The following is a 20,138-nucleotide window of genomic DNA, read 5'->3' as shown; positions in this document are numbered from 1 at the left end:
CACGTGTGTGTCCCCCACCCACCCACCACGTGTGTGTACCCCCACCCACCACGTGTGTGTCCCCCCACCCCACCCACCACGTGTGTGTCCCCCCACCCTACCCACCACGTGTGTGTCCCCCCACCCACCACGTGTGTGTCGCCCCACCCCACCCACCACGTGTGTGTCCCCCCACCCACCACGTGTGTGTCCCCCCACCCACCACGTGTGTATACCCCCACCTCTGGATTGCTCAGTTCACCTCGAACCCGACCTCAAATGACCCTCAATAGTGTTGCGTTCTCCTTCCTCCCATCCATTCGTTCGTTCGGAACGCAGTTGGAGTGTTTGACTCTTTGGCTCGGCTGCCCGGAGCAAACAGAGCGATAGGCGGGTCAACATTCGAGATAAGGAGAGGCACATTTACAGCCAAGTGACATCACTCAAAACTTGACGTCCACATTATTTGACGGGATAATATTGGCTTAAGCTGCCACATCTGCAGCAGAGCGCCATAACGCATGATGATGATCATCATCATCGTAATCATCAGCCATGGTCAATCCACTGCTGGATGAAGGCGGCCGCCCCAACCTCCCCGTGTCCGAAAGCCATGGGGAGGCAGTCGTCTAGCAGTGGATTGATGATAAATGGCTGTACATTTGGCCATTGGTTTTTTTCGTATGCAAAACATACAAAGCTTCGTGTGTATATTTGGAGATTGCATCTCTCGCTCTCCGTGGTCGCGTGAACTTTTCTCCGATTTTTTTGTTACCCTCCACGTTCAACATCAACATCACCACGCGTTTACAGTATTTGTCTGCCGCTGTAAATTTCCACGTGATGAGTCAACTTCGTTGAGCTATCATTTATAGAGCTGATTCGCTCAGTGGGGCGGGGGGGGGCCTTACACCTCGTAAAAAAAAACAATCTAAATGCTGTCGTTCAGTGGTTCTTAACCTTTGCTGCAGCTTGCACCCCTCTGGTTCTCAGAAAGGGCATCTTCAGGATGAAGAACCACTCTCTGCTGGAGAGTGTAGAACCAGGAGGTGGTGGGGGGGGGGTAGAAACTCCACGCACACAAAGACGCCCCAGCCGGGGACAGAACCCAGGTCCCCCCCCCCCCCTTGCCACGAGCCACGAGCGTCGTCGACAGCAGTCGAGCGGCGACTGATTGCGCGCGATCGGTTGCGTGGTGACGTCGGCAACGTGGCCGGCGTCGTGACGTCACCGCGCAATCGCGGCCCAGCGGTCACGTGACGCGCGTGCCGCCCTTTCCGCGTTTTGTGTACGGGGAGAGAGACAGAGACACGGGGAGACAGAAACACGGGGAGACAGAGACACGGGGAGAGAGAGACAGGGGGAGACAGAGATACGGGGAGAGAGACAAACAGAGACACGAGGAGAGAGACAAACAGAGACACGGGGAGAGAGAGACAGGGGGAGACAGAGACACGGGGAGAGAGACAAACAGAGACACGGGGAGAGAGACAAACAGAGACACGGGGAGAGAGACAAACAGAGACACGGGGAGAGAGACAAACAGAGACACGGGGAGAGAGAGACAGAGACACGGTAAGAGAGAGACAGAGACACGGTGAGAGAGAGACAGACACGTGGAGAGAGATAGAGAGACACGGGGAGAGAGACACGTGGAGAGAGAGACACGGTAAGAGAGAGACAGACACGGGGAGAGAGACACGGGGAGAGAGACAGAGACACGTGGAGAGAGAGACAGAGACACGGGGGGAGAGATACGAGGAGAGAGACAGAGACACGGGGAGAGAGACACGGTAAGAGAGAGACACGGGGAGAGAGAGACAGAGACACGGGGAGAGAGAGACAGAGACACGGTAAGAGAGAGACAGAGACGGGGAGAGAGAGACAGAGACACGTGGAGAGAGAGACACAGGGAGTGAGACACGGGGAGAGAGAGAGACACGTAGATAGAGACACGGGGAGAGAGAGACAGAGACACGGTAAGAGAGACAGACACGTGGAGAGAGAGACAGAGACACGTGGAGAGAGACAGAGACACGTGGAGAGAGACACGGGAAGTGACACACGGGGAGAGAGAGACAGAGACACGTGGAGAGAGACGCGGGGAGTGAGACACGGGGAGAGAGAGACAGAGACACGGTAAGAGAGACAGAGACACGTGGAGAGAGACACGGGGAGAGAGACACAGGGAGAGAGACACGGGGAGAGAGAGACAGAGACACGGTAAGAGAGAGACAGAGACACGTGGAGAGAGACACGGGGAGAGAGAGACAGAGACACGGTAAGAGAGAGACAGAGACACGTGGAGAGAGACACGGGGAGTGAGACACGTGGAGAGAGACACACAGGGAGTGAGACACGGGGAGAGAGAGACAGAGACACGTGGAGAGAGACAGAGACACGGGGAGTGAGACACGGAGAGAGAGACAGAGACACGGTAAGAGAGAGACAGACACGTGGAGAGAGACACGGTAAGAGAGAGACAGACACGTGGAGAGAGACACGGGGAGAGAGAGACAGAGACACGGTAAGAGAGAGACAGAGACACGTGGAGAGAGACACGGGGAGAGAGAGAGACAGAGACACGGTAAGAGAGAGACAGAGACACGTGGAGAGAGACACGGGGAGAGAGAGACAGAGACAAGGTAAGAGAGAGACAAGAGACACGTGGAGAGAGACACGGGTAGTGAGACGCGAGTTGCGACACGCGCGGGGTTGAGCGAGGCGGACGCGACAATGTGAGCGAGCGAGCGAAAGACGGAGCAGCAGGGGGTGGAAGGTCGACAAGAGAAGCGATTGGGCCCCGGAGAGAGACACGAGAGAGAGAGACACACGAGAGAGAGACACAAGAGAGAGACACACACGAGAGAGACACACAAGAGAGAGACACACACGAGAGAGACACACAAGAGAGAGACACACGAGAGAGTGACACACGAGAGAGAGACACGAGAGAGAGAGAGACACGAGAGAGAGAGAGACACGAGAGAGACACAAGAGAGAGACACACACGAGAGAGAGACACAAGAGAGAGACACACGAGAGAGTGACACACGAGAGAGAGACACGAGAGAGAGAGAGACACGAGAGAGAGAGACACGAGAGAGACACAAGAGAGAGACACACACGAGAGAGAGACACAAGAGAGAGACACACGAGAGAGTGACACACGAGAGAGAGACACGAGAAAGAGAGACACGAGAGAGAGAGACAAGATAGAGACAAGAGAGAGACACGAGAGAGTGACACACGAGAGAGAGAGACACGAGAGAGACACACGAGAGAGATACACACGAGAGACAAGAGAGAGACACACGAGAGAGACACGAGAGAGATAGAGAGAGATAGAGAGAGAGACACGAGAGAGAGACACGAGAGACAAGAGAGAGACACACGAGAGAGACACGAGAGAGACAGAGAGAGATAGAGAGAGAGGGACAAGAGAGAGAGACACACGAGAGACAGAGAGAGACACGAGAGACAAGAGAGAGAGACACGAGAGAGAGAGACACACGAGAGACAAGAGAGAGAGAGACACGAGAGAGAGAGAGAGAGACACGAGAGAGAGAGAGACAAGAGAGAGACACGAGAGAGAGAGACAAGAGAGAGACACGAGAGAGAGAGACACGAGAGACAAGAGAGAGACACGAGAGACAAGAGAGAGACACAAGAGAGACAAGAGAGAGACACACAAGAGAGAGGGACGTGTTGTTGTCACGGCCGCGATGTCGGCCCCGGCACACGGCGAGCAGCAGCTCGGCTCCACACGGGGGGGGGGCCTGGTGCTGCGCGCCTACCAGATGGAGGGGGTCGAGTGGCTGCGGCGCTGCCGCGAGGGGCGGCACGGGGCGATCCTGGCGGACGAGATGGGCCTGGGCAAGACGTGCCAGACCATCGCCTTCCTGCTGTCCCTCGTGCGTCGCGACCGCGTCGACCGGCCGTTCCTCATCCTCGCGCCGCTCTCCGTGACGCACAACTGGCAGGACGAGATGAAGAGGATGTGCCGGCGGTCAGACCTTCACGACGAGGAGGAGAGGGGTGGAGGAGGTGGTGGTAGCGACGACGACGAGGAGGATGAGGAGATCTCCGTAATCGTGTACTTGGGGGACATCGAGAAACGGGGCAAGCTGCAGGAGAAGATCAAATCGGGAGCGTTCCACATCCTGCTCACCACCTACGAGCTGTGCCTCAAGGACGCGGCCTTCCTCGGGAGGCTGCCGTGGTCCGTCCTGGTGGTGGACGAGGGCCACCGCCTCAAGTCGCAGAGCTCCCTGCTGCACCAGGCGCTGCTCGAGTTCGACATCGGGCAGCGCGTCCTCCTCACGGGCACGCCCGTCCAGAACAACCTGGCGGAGCTCTACTCCCTGCTCAGCTTCGTGGCGACGGGCACCTTCGCGCCCGAGGGCCTGCGGGCCTTCGTGCAGCGCTTCGCGGGCGTCAGCAGCGACCCCGAGCGCGCCTCGGAGCTGGGCGACCTCCTGGGCCCCTTCGTGCTGCGCCGCCTCAAGACGGAGGTGGCGGCCGAGCTGCCCGCGAAGACGGAGCTGGTGCTCTACCACGGCGTGTCGGCGATGCAGAAGCAGTACTACCGCGCCATCCTGTCGCGCGACCTCGACGCCCTGGAGGACCCCACGACGGGAGCGCGCGTCAGGCTCATGAACATCCTCATGCAGCTGCGCAAGTGCGTCGACCACCCCTACCTCTTCAACGGCGCCGAGCCCGAGCCCTTCGTGGAGGGCGAGCACCTGGTGAGCGCCAGCGGCAAGCTGCTGCTGCTCGACCGCATCCTGGCGCTGCTGCGCCGCGAGGGCCACCGCGCGCTCGTCTTCTCGCAGATGACGCGCATGCTCGACATCCTGCAGGACTTCCTCGAGTTTCGCGGCTACAGCTACGAGCGACTGGACGGCTCCGTGCGCGGCGAGGAGCGCCACCTGGCCATCAAGTCGTTCGGCCAGAAGGACATCTTCGTGTTCCTGCTGAGCACGCGCGCCGGCGGCGTCGGCCTGAACCTCACGGCCGCCGACACCGTCATCTTCGTGGACAGCGACTTCAACCCGCAGAACGACGCGCAGGCAGCCGCGCGGGCCCACCGCATCGGGCAGACGCGGCCGGTGAAGGTGATCCGGCTCATCGGGCGCAGCACCGTGGAGGAGGTCATATACCGGCGGGCCGAGGCCAAGCTGCGGCTCACGCACGCCGTGACGGCGCAGATGAGGGAGGACAGCGATTCCAACGACATGAAGGACGAGTCTCCGAAGCAGCTGTCGGAAATCCTGCTGGCCGGCCTCGGGACCCTGATGGAGTCGGACGAGGGCTCGTCCGTGGAGATGGACCTGCAGGCCATTCTGGGAGAGAGCCGCGACGGATGCTGGGTCATCGAGGAGCCGCCCGCGGAAGGCGCGGACGCTCCTCCGCGACGGGGCGCCGTCCGCCGGCAGACCGAAGACGACCGGCGCATTCTGGAGAGCGCGGATTACTTGAGGGCGCCCGCCAGCTCGTCCGACCTCGCCGCCCTGTCGCTGCTGCGTCAGGATATGAACAGCCGGGCGGGCGGGCCCGGGGGTTCGTCGCAGAGTTCGGCGGCGCTGGCCCTGCCCGTCCAGCGCAAGCGGTCGCCGCTCACGGAGCAAGAGCGAGCCAAGAGGAAGGAGCGGCGCCAGCAGCTGGACAGGGAGCGCGACCGCGCCCTGGCCGTGAAGAGAGCCCGCATGGACATCGAGCGTCAGCGTAAGAAGCTGGCGCTCTGGAAGGAGGCCGGCTACGAGTCGCTCAACGTGGCGCTGCGCGGGGAGGGAGCCGCATCGGATGACGCGAGCGAAAGCGACGAAGACGTCGAGGGTGGCGCTTCGGACGAGGAGGAGGACGAAGAGGGGGAGGGGGGGCAGATCCGCTACGTCCTGGGCGACGTGACGCTGCCCGACGCCCCCGCGGGGCGCAACGCCATCGTGGTGCACTGCGTGGACAACTCGGGCCGCTGGGGCCACGGGGGCCTCTTCTCCGCGCTCGACAAGAGGTCGACGCAGCCCAAGCACCGCTACGCGCGCGCCGGCAAGATGGGAGACCTGGCGCTCGGGGACGCGCACCTCATTCCCGTGGATGACCGCGTGAGCCGCGCCGGCGGCGTCGACACGCTGGCCCTCATCGTGGCCCAGAGCCGCGATCCGAACAACGTCCTGTCGGGGATCTCGCTGGCGGCCCTGGAGACGGGCCTGAGGCGCGTGCGGCGAGCGGCACGCAGGCTCCGCGCCAGCGTCCACTTGCCGAGGATCGGGCACGCGACGCCGGGCTTCAACTGGTACGCCACGGAGAGGCTCGTCCGCAAGCACCTGGTGTCGCGCGGCGTGCCCACGTACATTTACTACCACCCGAGGAGGACTCGCCAAGGGGCCGCCGCGTCCACCGCCCGGCCTTCCTCCACATCCAAACCCGCGGCCTCCGCCTCATCCGCGGCCTCCGCCTCATCCGCGGCCTCCGCCTCATCCGCGGCCTCCACCTCATCCGCGGCCTCCGCCCAAACGGCGACGCAATCCGCAGCCACCCACAAGCCGGGCCCCAGCGTGTCCGCCTGCGTCAAACCGGCTTCAGCTGCCGCCCTCTCTCCATCCTCTTCCTCCTCGTCGAGCCGTCCTCCTCCTCCGTCGTCGTCACCGTCTCTCGCGGCCGGCCCCGGCGACCCGAACGCGGCCGGTTCACTGTCGGGGCCGTCGGACTCCTGGTCGCTGGGGTTCCCGGACTTCATGGCGGGGGTGCGCGCCCACTTCCTCGGGCTCCCCGCGGCGGAGGCGGCGCGCCTCGCCCGCTACCTCGTCACGTTCGACGGCGACGTGAGCGCCGGCGTCGACGCCGACACCACGCACGTGGTGACGGCGGGCCGGGAACCCGGCCCCGGCGACGCCGAGACGCTGCGGGAGGCGGTGCGCCGGCGGCCCGACCTCACCGTGGTGACGGCCGCGTGGCTCCGGACCTGCTTCTCCGCTCGCAAGAAGCTGCCCTGCGCTCCGTTCGCCGTTGACGTTTAAACGCGGCCGCTGCCGCCGCCACTCGCACTGCGTAAGGGTGTTTCCGCGGTCACGCTGCGCAGCCCTCGCGATGGGTCTTCTGGTCGTGGGTTCTGAGGGGGTGGCGAGATGTTAACCACCTCGCCTGGTACACAGGAGGTCGTGGGTTCGATCCCGTCCCTGACGCCTGCTGCTGTATATTTGGAGTTTGCGTGTCTCTCTCTCTCTCTCCCCGTGGTCTCGTGGATTTTTCTCCGGGTCCTTTGGTTTTTCTCCCCACATTTAGAATCAACGTCACCACGCATTTAGAGTTTTCGGCTGCAATACATTTACACCTGATAAGCTAATTCGTGAAGCTATGATTTGTGATAGCCAGGTCGCTTCTGAAAAAGACCTACATTGCTCCGGGAGCCTTAGCTGGTAGAATAAAAAATAGTTCAGCATATTCTTGGTTCTTTCGGTAAAGTCACGTAGAAGGGAAACAATAAAAATAATAAAAATATAAAACAATTAAATTCTCACAACGTTTCGACTGCAACACAAGCAATCAAGAATATGAATCCGTGCAGTCACGAAAGCTTTAAATCAAAAATAGTTCAGCGTTATAGTTTTGTTCATAAAAGCTCCTGTCCCTTGGAGCGGAACAGCAGAGACCGTGCCGAGCGACGCGCGGTGTGACCTGAACACACGCGTGGTGCGACCTGAACACGTGGTGCGACCTGAACACGTGGTGTGACCTGAACACGTGGTGTGACCTGAACACGTGGTGTGACCTGAACACACGCGTGGTGCGACCTGAACACGTGGTGCGACCTGAACACACGCGTGGTGCGACCTGAACACGTGGTGTGACCTGAACACACGTGGTGCGACCTGAACACGTGGTGCGACCTGAACACACGTGGTGCGACCTGAACACGTGGTGCGACCTGAACACGTGGTGCGACCTGAACACACGCGTGGTGTGACCTGAACACACGCGCGGTGTGCGCCATGGATCGTTTTTGCTGTTAACCTCCTCCTCCACCCCCCCCCCCCATCGATGTGCTGGTCGGACTTCGCGTCGATAGCCGAAGATATTATTTTTTACATTCAGAAGGGGGCAGCCAGCGGTGCATCACCCTGTGTCGGGGAACGCCCCCGCCCCCCGCGGAAGACGACGTGATAGAACTACTTCTGAGCTCACTGCAGTCATGCCCCATGCAGAGGATCGAATGCCAAATATATTTAATTTGTTTTAATTCTCAGAGCAGGACTTACGCTAATATAAGCGACGAATTTAATTACAGGGACTCCTCTGTCACCATGGGACCTCCTTTGCCAGTACCAAAATATAAGAATAGGTGTTCCCCTTTCTTCTGGCAACAAAACAGCTGTTAAGATGTTAAAACACCAATCAGAAATCTTTTACAAGGAATCATGTCTGCTTAAACCACAATACTTGTGGTCAGAATGCAAACAGAAACATACTCTGATAATATGATGCATTGTCCTGGAAACTGTTTGGTCCACACCTTTTGGCGTCCTCTGGTTGAACGCCGTTTGACACGAGGCTCAAAAGAAAGCCGTCTCTGGTGTGGACCAATCAGTTTCAAGGACAATGCATATATTATCAGAGTGTTTTTTGTTTGCATTCTGACCACAAGTATTGTGGTTAAAGTAGACATGATTCCTTGTAAAAGGTTTCAGTTTGGTGTTTTAACATCTTAACACAGCTGTTTTGTTGCCAGAAAAAATGGGAAAACCTATTCTCAGGAACTCCTCAACTTACGAACGAGTTAGTTTCCAGAGGTACTGTTCGTAAGTCGATTTGTTCGTCAGTCCAACTTTACTCCTGTCGATTCCAAACACGTTGTATGGCGTGCACACTAACATGGGGAATGGATTTAATAGTTGTATAATCTCCTGTAGATGTAGATGCCACTGGTTCTTCACGTTCTGCAGACGTAGGTGCCACCACCGCCATCTATTGCGCGGTGGTTGAACTTACGACTCTCGTTCCGAACAGGCAACTGGACTTACGGACAGGTTTGTTCGTAACTCTGAAAGTTCGTAAGTCGAGTGTTAGTAAGTAGAGGGGTCCCTGTAAATGTGATTTGGATTTATTTCGTGCAGTTGTTGGTGATGGGGCTGAGACCGTTCCGACTAATTCCACCTTTAAAAAAAAGATCAGAATCTTGATTTGTCCTGGAAGAATTCGGTGAGTTATGAAGTTCTTGTTCCACGGATGATCCCAGTGGTGTGTAGTGCGCCGTGGCTGGGCGGCTGTCTTTTGCTATCCTCACTGTCTGTTACAGCGCGAGCCTCGTCCATGCATTGATGTTATCCATCCACGTCATCCTTGGGTCTTCCTCACGCACGTGAACCGGGTAATTGCGTCGTGCAAAGTCTGCTTTTCCAAACAAGTTCCATCTTTTCTCATGACATGACCACAGTAGGCCAAGCTTTCTTGATTGTATCACCTCTGACTGTTGTCTTTCATCACCTTCAGCTTTCTCCCAGAACCCATTCATTAGTTCTATTTCCAGTCCACAATACACACGGATCGTAATATCCGCCCGAGTCCTTTCATTGCAAAGGCGTTCATTACGTGCCTCTACATTGTCAAACTTTTACAACCACGTGGAGCAACTGGCCACACGAGGTCATGCAGAAGTCTGATCTGCGTTCCAATCGGGATGCTGTGACTCTTCCAAATTTTCTCCAGGGATGGCCCCTTAAAGAGCTTCACAGCTCATCGGATTCCTCCGGTGTAAACAAATATTCTGATATTGAGCCACTGCATGCGGCTCTGGAGCCGCGGGTTGCCCACACTCTGCATGAACGCGGCGGCGTCTTGTTCCGTGTGAGCGAGTTGAACTCCCTCGAGCTCCCAGCGAGCTTTGTGGTTGTGTTGATTCCAGTGACTCCCTCTCCCCCGTGCTGTGATTACCAATCATCGGGTGCGTCCGGCAAGTAAGCGACTTGCTTAGCTTATGAATGGAAGATGATATTTGTAATCACCTAAAGCTGCACTTAGATATACATAGAGACCCGTAGAGGTGCATAGAAAGCCATGTAGATTCATAAAGGCTCAGAGAGATACATAGATTGCGAGAGATACATAGAGACTCGTAGACATACATTAAAGACGAGCCACAGGAGTGAGATTGTGGCCATGCCACCCACATCTTGGCCCACGCAGTAAACGCCACTGTGGTCTGCGCTCCCTCAACGCAGGAGGAACAGTTGCACCACGCGAACTCGCTCCCTGCTGAAGCCCTCTCGTCCTAGCAGCAGCAGCAGCCAGCCCTCGACATTGGCACTGAGCTCGTGAACCTATCGCCCGCCACTCGCAACGGGTGAAATCATTTGGCTGTCGCCTGATGAAGCTAGTTGTAATTACTGGCGAAACGTCGTACTCGGATTGTGAATGTTGTGGCTTGGCTCTCCAACACACCGGTTAGTGCTGTACGAGTGACGAATTGGCCACGTTCTGTTTACGTGACAACCCTTACTAGCTGGCTGTGTCGGGTGGTGGCGGGTTTAATGACACAACATTTATATATTTACGCGATCTAACCCAACAAAAACCTCGATTGTGAGATCATTTCAGTTTACATTTGGCGTCATTCTGCTGACGATCGCCAGAATTGCTGTGCTTTTGTATTTCACACTCAGTAACACTCTTAACTATTAGTACTGTACTGTAGTAATGTATCTGTTTTTTTGTAATCTCATTGTCAAAGTTAATACACTACAGTACACGGACCGCAAAGTGGTAAATAAATACGAATAGAACATCTGTTTGAGTCGTACACATCTGCCACGTGACGATGCTACTCTTGACTCTTGCTTGGACCACTCTTAAAATTATCTGCTGCATGCGTTATGAAGAAGGGCCACTGCCCGAAACGTCGCCTACTATATTTATGAGTACATTTTTTGGTATCGACTGCTTTAATACCGCGACGACGAGGGCCACTGAAGGCGCGCGAGCGAACAGAGGAGGAGGGAGAGGCAGGAAGATGAATCCGTGACGCCGCGCGCGAGTGGCGCTGACGCAGGGGAAGGTCGCGGAATTCCAACGAAGGGAAAAAAATCGTCGCGTGATTTGTCGTTTTAGAGGCCCCCCCCGCCAGCGTGGCTTTGAAGATGTTGGGGGGGGGGGGAAGGGCGGCGCATGGCGCAACCGCGGATTTGAAGACGTTCTGAGACCCCCCCCCCTCCTCCTCCTGCGTTTCAGGAGCCATCGCGGCTCGCTCTCTCTCTCTTATTTTGGAGGACAAAAGGATTCTGTGTCCCGTCTGTCCGTCGCAACTGTTTTTTAAGCGAAGAGGCGGAGGCATTGTGTGACTTCCAAGTTTCCAAACGGGTGAGGTTCTCCGTCACGGGAAAAAAGAACACTCGTGCGTTGAATGAAGGGGGTTTGCGTGCGTGCGTGTGTTTGCGTGTGTGTTTGCGTGTGTGTTTGTGTGTGTGTGTTTGCGTGTGTTAGTGTGTGTGTGTTTGCGTGCGTGCGTGTGTGTTTGTGTGTGTTTGCGCGTGCGTGTTTGTTTGCGCGTGCGTGTGTTTGCGTGTGTGTGTGCGTGTGTGTTTGTGTGTGCGCGTGTGTGTGTTTCCGCGTGTGTGTTGTGGTGGTGATGACGATGGCGAAGAAGAAGAGGGTTAATTTAATATACATTTGACATTGTAAGATTAAAAGCTCTGCAATGTTTACTCAGTCGAGATTCAATTCAGCCCCGCACGTGTGTTGGGGCGTCATCGTCATCCTCAGCCAGGGTCGATCCACTGCTGGATGAAGGCCGCCTCCCCAACCCCCCGCGGCAGCCGACGAACCCGCGCCGTAATAATCCACACGGAGCGATCCGCTTCCATCGCTCCGTCTCCGCGGAGTGGACGTGCTGCCCGGGCGCTCTGCCGTGTTCCCGAGTGGCGCTCGGGCAGAGTTAATTTGACACGTGGCGACTGTCATTGTCCGCCATCTGTGCTGGGAGGCATCCGGGGGTGGACGGGGGGGGGGGGTATTGTGGGGGTGGGGGCTGTCCCCCCCCCCCCCTCTGCTAATTGAGCGACAGAGCGAGCGAGAAGAGTGAGTGGCGCAGACAGACGGCAGGTTAATGGTTGTAAGGGACGAACTATAAATCAATCTCGCATCATCATTAGAATCAGCATCTGCAGCAGCAGCATCTGCAGCAGCATCAACAGTGGCAGCGTTATCAACAACATCATCATCATCACCGTGATGTGTAATTGTAGAGCATCAGTATCTACGCCCCGGCGTTGGCGTAGTTCGATATCGATTTATCATTAGCGTGATCATTGCCTGGTAATTGTCAGTACGCATCATCCTCCTCGTCATCGTCGTCATCCTCTTCGTCGTCGTCATCATCCTCGTCGTCGTCATCATCCTCGTCGTCATCATCCTCGTCGTCATCCTCGTCGTCGTCATCATCGTCGTCGCTCACACGAGATACCCACGTGGACTCGCGCAGGCTCACCACGCAAGAGCGCACATCACGTCGAGTCAAGAACCCTCGCCCGTAACGGGACGAATATCTATTCAAATAGACGACGTTTCGGGCAAATGGCCCTTCTGCCATGAAGAAGGGCCGGTAGCCAGAAACGTCGCCTGTATAATAATAATACTAAGTCGCACTCTTTGCGTTGTGCAGCTGAAGCGCCGCTGCTGGGGCACAGCGGCACCGCGGTGGGAGGACACGAGTCGACTCGTGGTGAGCACGAGTTGAGCCCCACGCGCCATAACCCCCACACGTTTACCCCCCTTTAACCCCCCCCCACACCCCACCCACTTGAACCCCCAGCTGATGATGAGTGAATGTCCTCTCCGCTAATTAATTAGGAGCGAGACTTTCACATTCTGACGTATTGACGGATGATGATGATGATGAAGCTGATGATGATTGTTGCTAGAAACGAGGCTTTCACATTCTGACGTATTGACGGATGATGATGAGGCTGATGATGATTGTTGTTAGAAACGAGACTTTCACATTCTGACGTATTGACGGATGATGATGAGGCTGATGATGATTGTTGTTGTTAGGAGCGAGACTTTCACATTCTGACGTATTGACGGATGAGGCTGATGATGATTGTTGTTAGAAACGAGACTTTCACATTCTGACGTATTGACGGATGATGATGATTGTTGTTGTTAGGAGCGAGACTTTCACATTCTGACGTATTGACGGATGATGATGATGATGAGGCTGATGATGATTGTTGTTGTTAGGAGCGAGACTTTCACATTGACGCGTATCGATGTTTATACCCCACTAGATGACATCACCACCACCACCAGTGTTGTGTTGTAAATAAAAACCGATGTCGACTTGGCGTGCGGGTGGAACGTGAAGACGAGACAACAATTGAGAGTCTTGTGTCAGTGCAACGATGCACGGGGGGGGGGGGGGCGTCCCTGTCGCGTGGGGCTTCCGTCGACCATACTTCACCGCACTGGCTAAGTGGGAGCTGCTTGAAGAGGGGATGTTTGGTGCAGCGGCATTCGCTGAGCCACTGCGGTCAGTCGACTCCCCGTGGCTCTCCTAGCGCTGCTGCTGCTATCGTGGTTTTACTGTGCGCGTGAACTTCGAGTCAACGCCTCCGTCTCGACCGACGTTGAGGACTCGGGGTCAGCGAGACGCCCACCGGAGCGACTTCTCAGGCTGTGGTCAACCAACACCAACAACGCTGCAGATGACCACAGGATCGCCACTCACACACTCGCCCACTCGTGGCGACACTCACCCACTCGGCACACTGCAAGTACCCTCTATCCAAAGACAAAGCTCCCCCGTGTAGCTTTTACAGACTGGGGCAAGTGCTGTTAGCGATGAGTACCTACGGAGGCCGGAACGGTACGCGAGGAAGGGGGTGGGTGGACAGCACCGCGCCCGACCGCCTTTGTCTCCCCAGTGGCGATGTTTTTACGCACCGCACCAGGTACTCATTTGAGGCTGAGTCGACCTAGGGGAGGCCCAGGACCGGTTCAGATAATCGTCACCGGTGTTGGCCGTGAGCGGAAATCGAAACCCGGGTGGCCAGGTCCGGAGCGCGGTGCGCTAACCGCTGCCCCACCGCTCCTCACCGAGTGAGTGGGGAAGTGAGTGGGTGAGCAGGCGAATGAGTGGGCGAGTGAGTGGGTGAGCAGGCGAGTGAGTGGGCGATTGAGTGGGTGAGCAGGCGAGTGAGTGGGTGAGCAGGCGAGTGAGTGGGCGATTGAGTGGGTGAGCAGGTGAGTGAGTGGGCGAGTGAGTGGGCGAGTGAGTGGGTGAGCAGGCGAGTGAGTACGCAAATGTGTGGGTGAGCAGGCGAGCGAGTGAGCGAGCGAGTGGGCGAGTGAGTGGGTGAGCAGGCGAGTGAGTGGGCGAGTGAGTGGGTGAGCAGGCGAGTGAGTGGGTGAGCAGGCGAGTGAGTGGGCGAGTGAGTGGGTGAGCAGGTGAGTGAGTGGGCGAGTGAGTGGGCGAGTGAAGGGTCTCAATGCCGTGATGTTCTAGATGGCTTTCCCACGTGGACACGACAGCGGCTTCTGTTCGTGCTCCTGCTGCTGGCGATCACGATTCTGATGCTTCTACTTCTGTTACGTATGCACGTTGAATTTTATTCGCACCCTACGTAGCCCACCGTGCTAATCGGAGGTGCGGGTGCTGCTGCCGCAACGACCACTCTGGCGATTTCCACTTCTGATGAAGCTGCTGCTGATGGTGCTTCTGCTGACGCTAATTAATTTACTGCTGCTGCTGCTACTGATGATGACAATGATGATGAAGCTGTTGCTGTTTCTGTTGCTCCTGACGGTGACAAAGCTCCTGCTGCTGATGATGAAGTTCCTGATGCTGATGAAGTTGCTGATGCTGCTGCTGATGCTGCTGCTGATGAAGTTGCTGATGCTGCTGCTGATGCTGCTGCTGATGCTGCTGCTGATGCTGCTGCTGATGATAAAGTTACTGATGCTGCTGATGATGATGAAGTTGCTGCTGCTGCTGCTGCTGTTGTTGCCTGTTCTCTTCTAAACGCGTAATCGCACTGGGCAGTGGCTACAGCTGTGAATCTCTTTGTGAGCGCACGTGGCGGGGGTCATGCCCTCTGCGAGTGGGGGAAGGGTTGGGGAATGGTGGTGAGCGGGGAGCGGTAGTGTAGCGGTCCTGGGCCTCCCCTAGGTCGACTCAGCCTCGAATGAGTAACTGGTGCGGTGTGTAAGCATCGCCGCTGGGGAGACAAAGGCGGCCGGGCGTGGTGCTGCTCATCCCCCCCCCCCCCCCCCCATAGTGTGCCGTTCCGGCTTTCATAGGTGCTGCTCGCTGACAGCACTTGCCCCAACAGTCTAGTAAAGGCTATACGGGGGATCTTTGGTGGTGGTGGTGGTCGGGGAGCAGGGGCTGTGGTGAGGTTTCCGCTCGCCACCCTCTGGGTTCGTTGGACGCGAACTCGCCAGGGCCCTCGCGTCAGCTGGACGCGTGGGTCACACAGTTCATCACGGCCGCGCAAAAAAAACACAGCGACCCCTCCCTCCCATCCCTCCCTCCCATTCTCCCCTGCCTCCCATCCCTCCCATTCTCCCCTCCCTCCCGCCCATTCTCCCCTCCCCGCCTCCCATTCTCCCCTCCCTCCCATTCTCTCCTCCCTCCCATTCTCCCCTCCCTCCCATCCCTCCCACCCCCCCCTCCCTCCATCCCTCCCTCCCATTCTCCTCTCCCTCCCATCCCTCCGTCCCATTCGCCAATCGCTCTAATCCCTCCCCACCACCCTCCCATCCTCTCATCCCTTCCAATCCCTCCAATCCCTCCCTGCGTGGTGACGTTGGAGGAGTGGGTGCCGAGGAGAGGGGTGTGGGGGGCGGGGTGATCGCGAGGGGCGGGGCACGCTGGGGGTCGGGGCTCCTGGGCGAGCCCCCCCCCAGCCCCGCCCCCCTCGCCCAGCCCCGCCCCCCTCCCACCGCGTGTCGGCTCTCGCTGTAATGTGATTGTCTGGGCCGATCTCTGCGCTGAGTTATTTCGCTAAATCGATACCGCATCTCGTTCGCATTGATTTACGCTCCTCAAAGGGGCTCTGCGCACTCTCACGAGCGGGGCCACGAGAGGCGACCACCCCTGGCCTATTATCCGGTTAATCGAGTAACCGATCACGCGATATCGATTAGCGTCGGTTCGATTAATCGACCGATAGCACGGACAGCCGATTATTTAAATAACCGATCATGCACTACCAATTACCCTCGGTTCGAATATTAGACCGATAACAGGGACATCACAATTACAGTATTCTAATAACCGATCACGCGCTTCCGATGATCGGTTCGATCACACGGACCATGCGATTATTCGAGCAGCTGATTGTGGATTATCGGTTCAACGACTCGACTAATAACGCGGATATCCAATTATTCGATCGAAGAATAACTATACCGATTATCGGTTCGATGAATCGACGAGTAGTGTTGTAAGGAGGGGTTGAATGCCATCATCATTGTAATCAATCCAAAGTTCCAGTTGTCGTGAGCTTTGTTTTCGCCTAGGGGACCCCTCCTCCCGACAGCCCTGGTGGCAGCTGCCTCTGTGCGGCACAAGTGGGGGTCATGTTTGCTCTTGATTATTCCAACTAAGCAATCGTAGGGTAAGTTTAACACGTAGTAGCAGGCTTTCGCGACCAATATCATCCATAATAGAAGTCTGTTTAAGCTAGTTGTAATTACTGGCGAAACGTCGTACTCAGTAAATGTTGTAGCTTGGCTCTCCAACACACCGGTGTGCTGTACTAGTGACGAATTGGCCACGTTCTGTTTACGTGACACACCTTACTAGTTGGCTGTGTCGGGTGGTGGCGGGTTTTAACGACACATTTATATATTTACGCGATCTAACCTAACAAAAACCTTGATTATGTCGGGAAAGTTGTTCGCACGCAGCGCCACGAACTCGGCGACCCGAGTTCGATTCTCGCTCACGGCCAACATCAGCAACAGATTTCTGAACCGTTCCTGGGACTCCCCTAGGTAGACTCAGCCTCAAAACATCGCCACTAGGGCAACAAAGGCGGACGGACGTGGTGCTGGCGACCCATCCCCTCGTGTGCCGTGTCGGCCTTCATAGCTGCTACTCGCTCACAGCACTTGCCCCAACAGTCTGTTCAGGCTATTGGCGGCATCTTTGTGTGTGTAGGTGTCTCTGTGTGTGCGTGTGGGTTAGAAATTAGGGGAGCGGTGGCGCAGTGGTTAGCGCGCCGCGCTACGAACCCGGCGACCCGAGTTTGAATCCCTGCTTACGGCCAACACGGTGACGATTATCTGAACCGGTCCTGGGTCTTGCCTAGGTCGACTCAGCCTAAAATTAGTGCCTGGTGCGGTGTGCAAACATCGCCACTGGGGAGACAAAGGTGGCCGGGTGTCGTGTTGGCCACCCACCCCCTCGTGTGCCGTTCCGACCTTCATAAGTGCTCGCTAACAGCACTTGCCCCAAAAGTATGTTTACGCTCTACGGGGGATCTTTATCTTTGTGTGTGCGTGTGGAGTGTCAATGTGTGTGTGTGTGGGTTGGATTGTTTATGTTTGAGTGTGCGTATGTCGGTAGGGGTGTTCTTACGTGTGTGGGTAGAGCGTGTCTGTGTGAGTTTATGTGAGTACGCGTGTAGAATGTGTCTGTATGTTTATGTGGGTATGTGTGTAGAATGTGTCTGTGTGTGTTTATGTGGGTTCGTGTGTAGAATGTGTCTGTGTGTGTATGTGGGTACGTGTGTAGAATGTGTCTGTGTGTGTGTTTATGTGGGTACGTGTGTAGAATGTGTCTGTGTGTGTGTGTGGGTACGTGTGTAGAATGTGTCTGTGTGTGTATGTGGGTACGTGTGTAGAATGTGTCTGTGTGTGTTTATGTGGGTACGTGTGTAGAATGTGTCTGTGTGTGTGTATATGTGGGTACGTGTGTTGAATGTGTATGTGTGTATGTATATTTGGGTACGTGTGTAGAATGTGTCTGTGTGTGGTAAGCAGTGGTTGCTCTTTGTGCGTGTTAGTGTAATGGTGAGGTGTACCGCATGGGTGCGAGTACGTGTGTATGTGTGAATGTGTGTATGTGTGTGTGAGTGTGTGTGTGTGTATGTGTGAGTGTGTGTATGTGTGAGTGTGTGTGTATGTGTGTGTGTGTATGTGTGAATGTGTGTATCTGTGTGTATGTGTGTGTGTATGTGTGGGGAGCGGTAGTTTAACGGTTAGCATGCCGCGCGACAAACCCGGCGAACCGACTTCGATTCCTGCTCACGGCCAACACCGGTGACGATTATCTGAACCGGCCCTGGGCCTCCCCTAGGTCGACTCAGCCTGCAATGAGTACCGAGTGCGGTGTGTAAACATCGCCACTGGGGAGACAAAGGCGGTCGGGCAGGGTGCTGGCCACCAGCTGCTCGCTAACAAGAGCACTTGCTCCAAACATCTATGGAGGCTATGCAGGGGATCTTTGTCTTGGAGACTGGTGCGTGGGTGAACGGGTGTGTTAGTGCAAGGGGAGCGGTGGCGCGGTGGTTAGCGCGGTGCGCTCACGAACCCGGCGACCCGAGTTCGATTCCCGCTCATGGCCACCGCCGGTGACGATTACCTGAACCCCCTCTGAGTCGAGTACTGGTGCGGTGGGTGTGTAACCATCAGCACTGGGGAGACAAAGGCGGTCGGGCGTGCTGTTGGTCACCCACCCACCCCCTCGTGTGCCATACCGGCCTTCATAGGTGCTGTTTGCCAACAGCGCTTTCCCCAACAGTCTGTTGAAGGATACACGGGGGATCTTTCTCGTTCGAGAGTTAATCAGAGATGAGTAATCAGAGACTGTAAATCATACAGATGAGTTGCTGCTGCTGCGTTGGCAGGGGTTCTCCAAGCACAATTAACAATAACGAAACTTAACACATTCGTCAATAGCCTCGTGTTTCCTTGAAGTGGGGAAACAATATCTATATAATAGGCGACGTTTCGGCCAATGACCCTGTTTCATAGCACATGAACACAGGGAGGCGGGAGAGATCCGAGTGGATCGTTGGAGGCTGCACGCACGTGTGCTCATCGTGGTTCGGTAATCATAGACCGGAAATCACAGATCAGTAAATCAGAGGTGGGTAATTGGCGTCGTGAGACACGAGTGATGGGAGTCCCTCGCTCTCTCTCTCTGTGTTGATGTACACGACTCGCTGAGGCACGCAGTGAGGATTCACGTGGCGCTGATGATAATGATGATGGTGCTGATGGTGCTGCTACCGATGATGATACACCTGCCTGATGGTGATGTTGCTGCTGCTGATGATGATACATCTGCTTGATAGTGATGCTGCTACTGTTGATGGGGTCGATGCAAGTACCGTTTTGCTGCTGCTGCTGATGATGATGCTTTCTGTTGCTGGGCACTTGCTAATTATTCTGCTAATGATGGTGATGATAATGCTTCTGCAGCAGATCCTGCTACTGTTGATGCTACTGCTGCTGATGGCGATGTTGCTGATGTTGCTGCTGATAGCACTTCTATTACCGTCGTTGCTAACGATATTGCTGCTACCGATGATGCTGCTGAATTCTACTGCCGATGATGATGCGGTGCTACTGATGCTGCTGCTGATAGCACTTCTATTACCGTAGTTGCTAATGATATTGCTGCTTATGATGCTGCTGCTGATTCTACTGCCGATGATGATGCTGGTGCTACTGATGTTGCTGCTGATAGCACTTCTATTACCGTAGTTGCTAATGATATTGCTGCTTATGATACTGCTGCTGATTCTACTGCCGATGATGATGCGGTGCTACTGATTCTGCGGATGATAGCACTTCTATTACCGTAGTTGCTAATGATATTGCTGCTTATGATGCTGCTGCTGATTCTACTGCCGATGATGATGCGGTGCTACTGATTCTGCGGATGATACCACTTCTATTACCGTAGTTGCTAATGATATTGCTGCTTCTGATGATGATGCTGCTGCTGTTGATTCTGCTCCCGATGATGATGCGGTGCTACTGATGCTGCTGCTGATAGCACTTCTATTACCGTAGTTGCTAATGATATTTCTGCTTCTGATGATGATGATGCTGCTACTGCTGTTGATTCTGCTCCCGATGATGATGCGGTGCTACTGATGCTGCTGATGATAGCACTTCCATTACTGTAGCTGCTCATGAGATTTCTGTTG

The 20,138-nt window shown here is 55.7% G+C and overlaps 1 protein-coding gene across 1 annotated transcript; it reads left to right on the top strand.

Annotated features, from left to right (window-relative positions):
• Nucleotides 1-3,677: 3,677 nt before the first annotated feature.
• On the top strand, nucleotides 3,678-10,761 carry CHD1L (chromodomain helicase DNA binding protein 1 like). The gene has a single exon (XM_032947458.2). The coding sequence runs from the start codon at nucleotides 3,705-3,707 to the stop codon at nucleotides 6,996-6,998; it is 3,294 nt and encodes a 1,097-aa protein (XP_032803349.1). The 5' UTR covers nucleotides 3,678-3,704; the 3' UTR covers nucleotides 6,999-10,761.
• Nucleotides 10,762-20,138: the final 9,377 nt, after the last annotated feature.

This window comes from Petromyzon marinus, chromosome 5 (assembly GCF_048934315.1).
Source record: "Petromyzon marinus isolate PM22_M1 ecotype Great Lakes invasive population chromosome 5, UKy_Petmar_22M1.pri1.0, whole genome shotgun sequence".
Classification (NCBI taxonomy): Eukaryota; Metazoa; Chordata; class Hyperoartia; order Petromyzontiformes; family Petromyzontidae; genus Petromyzon; species Petromyzon marinus.
Note: the sequence above shows the minus strand (reverse complement) of the source record. Positions and strands in the feature narration are given on the sequence as shown.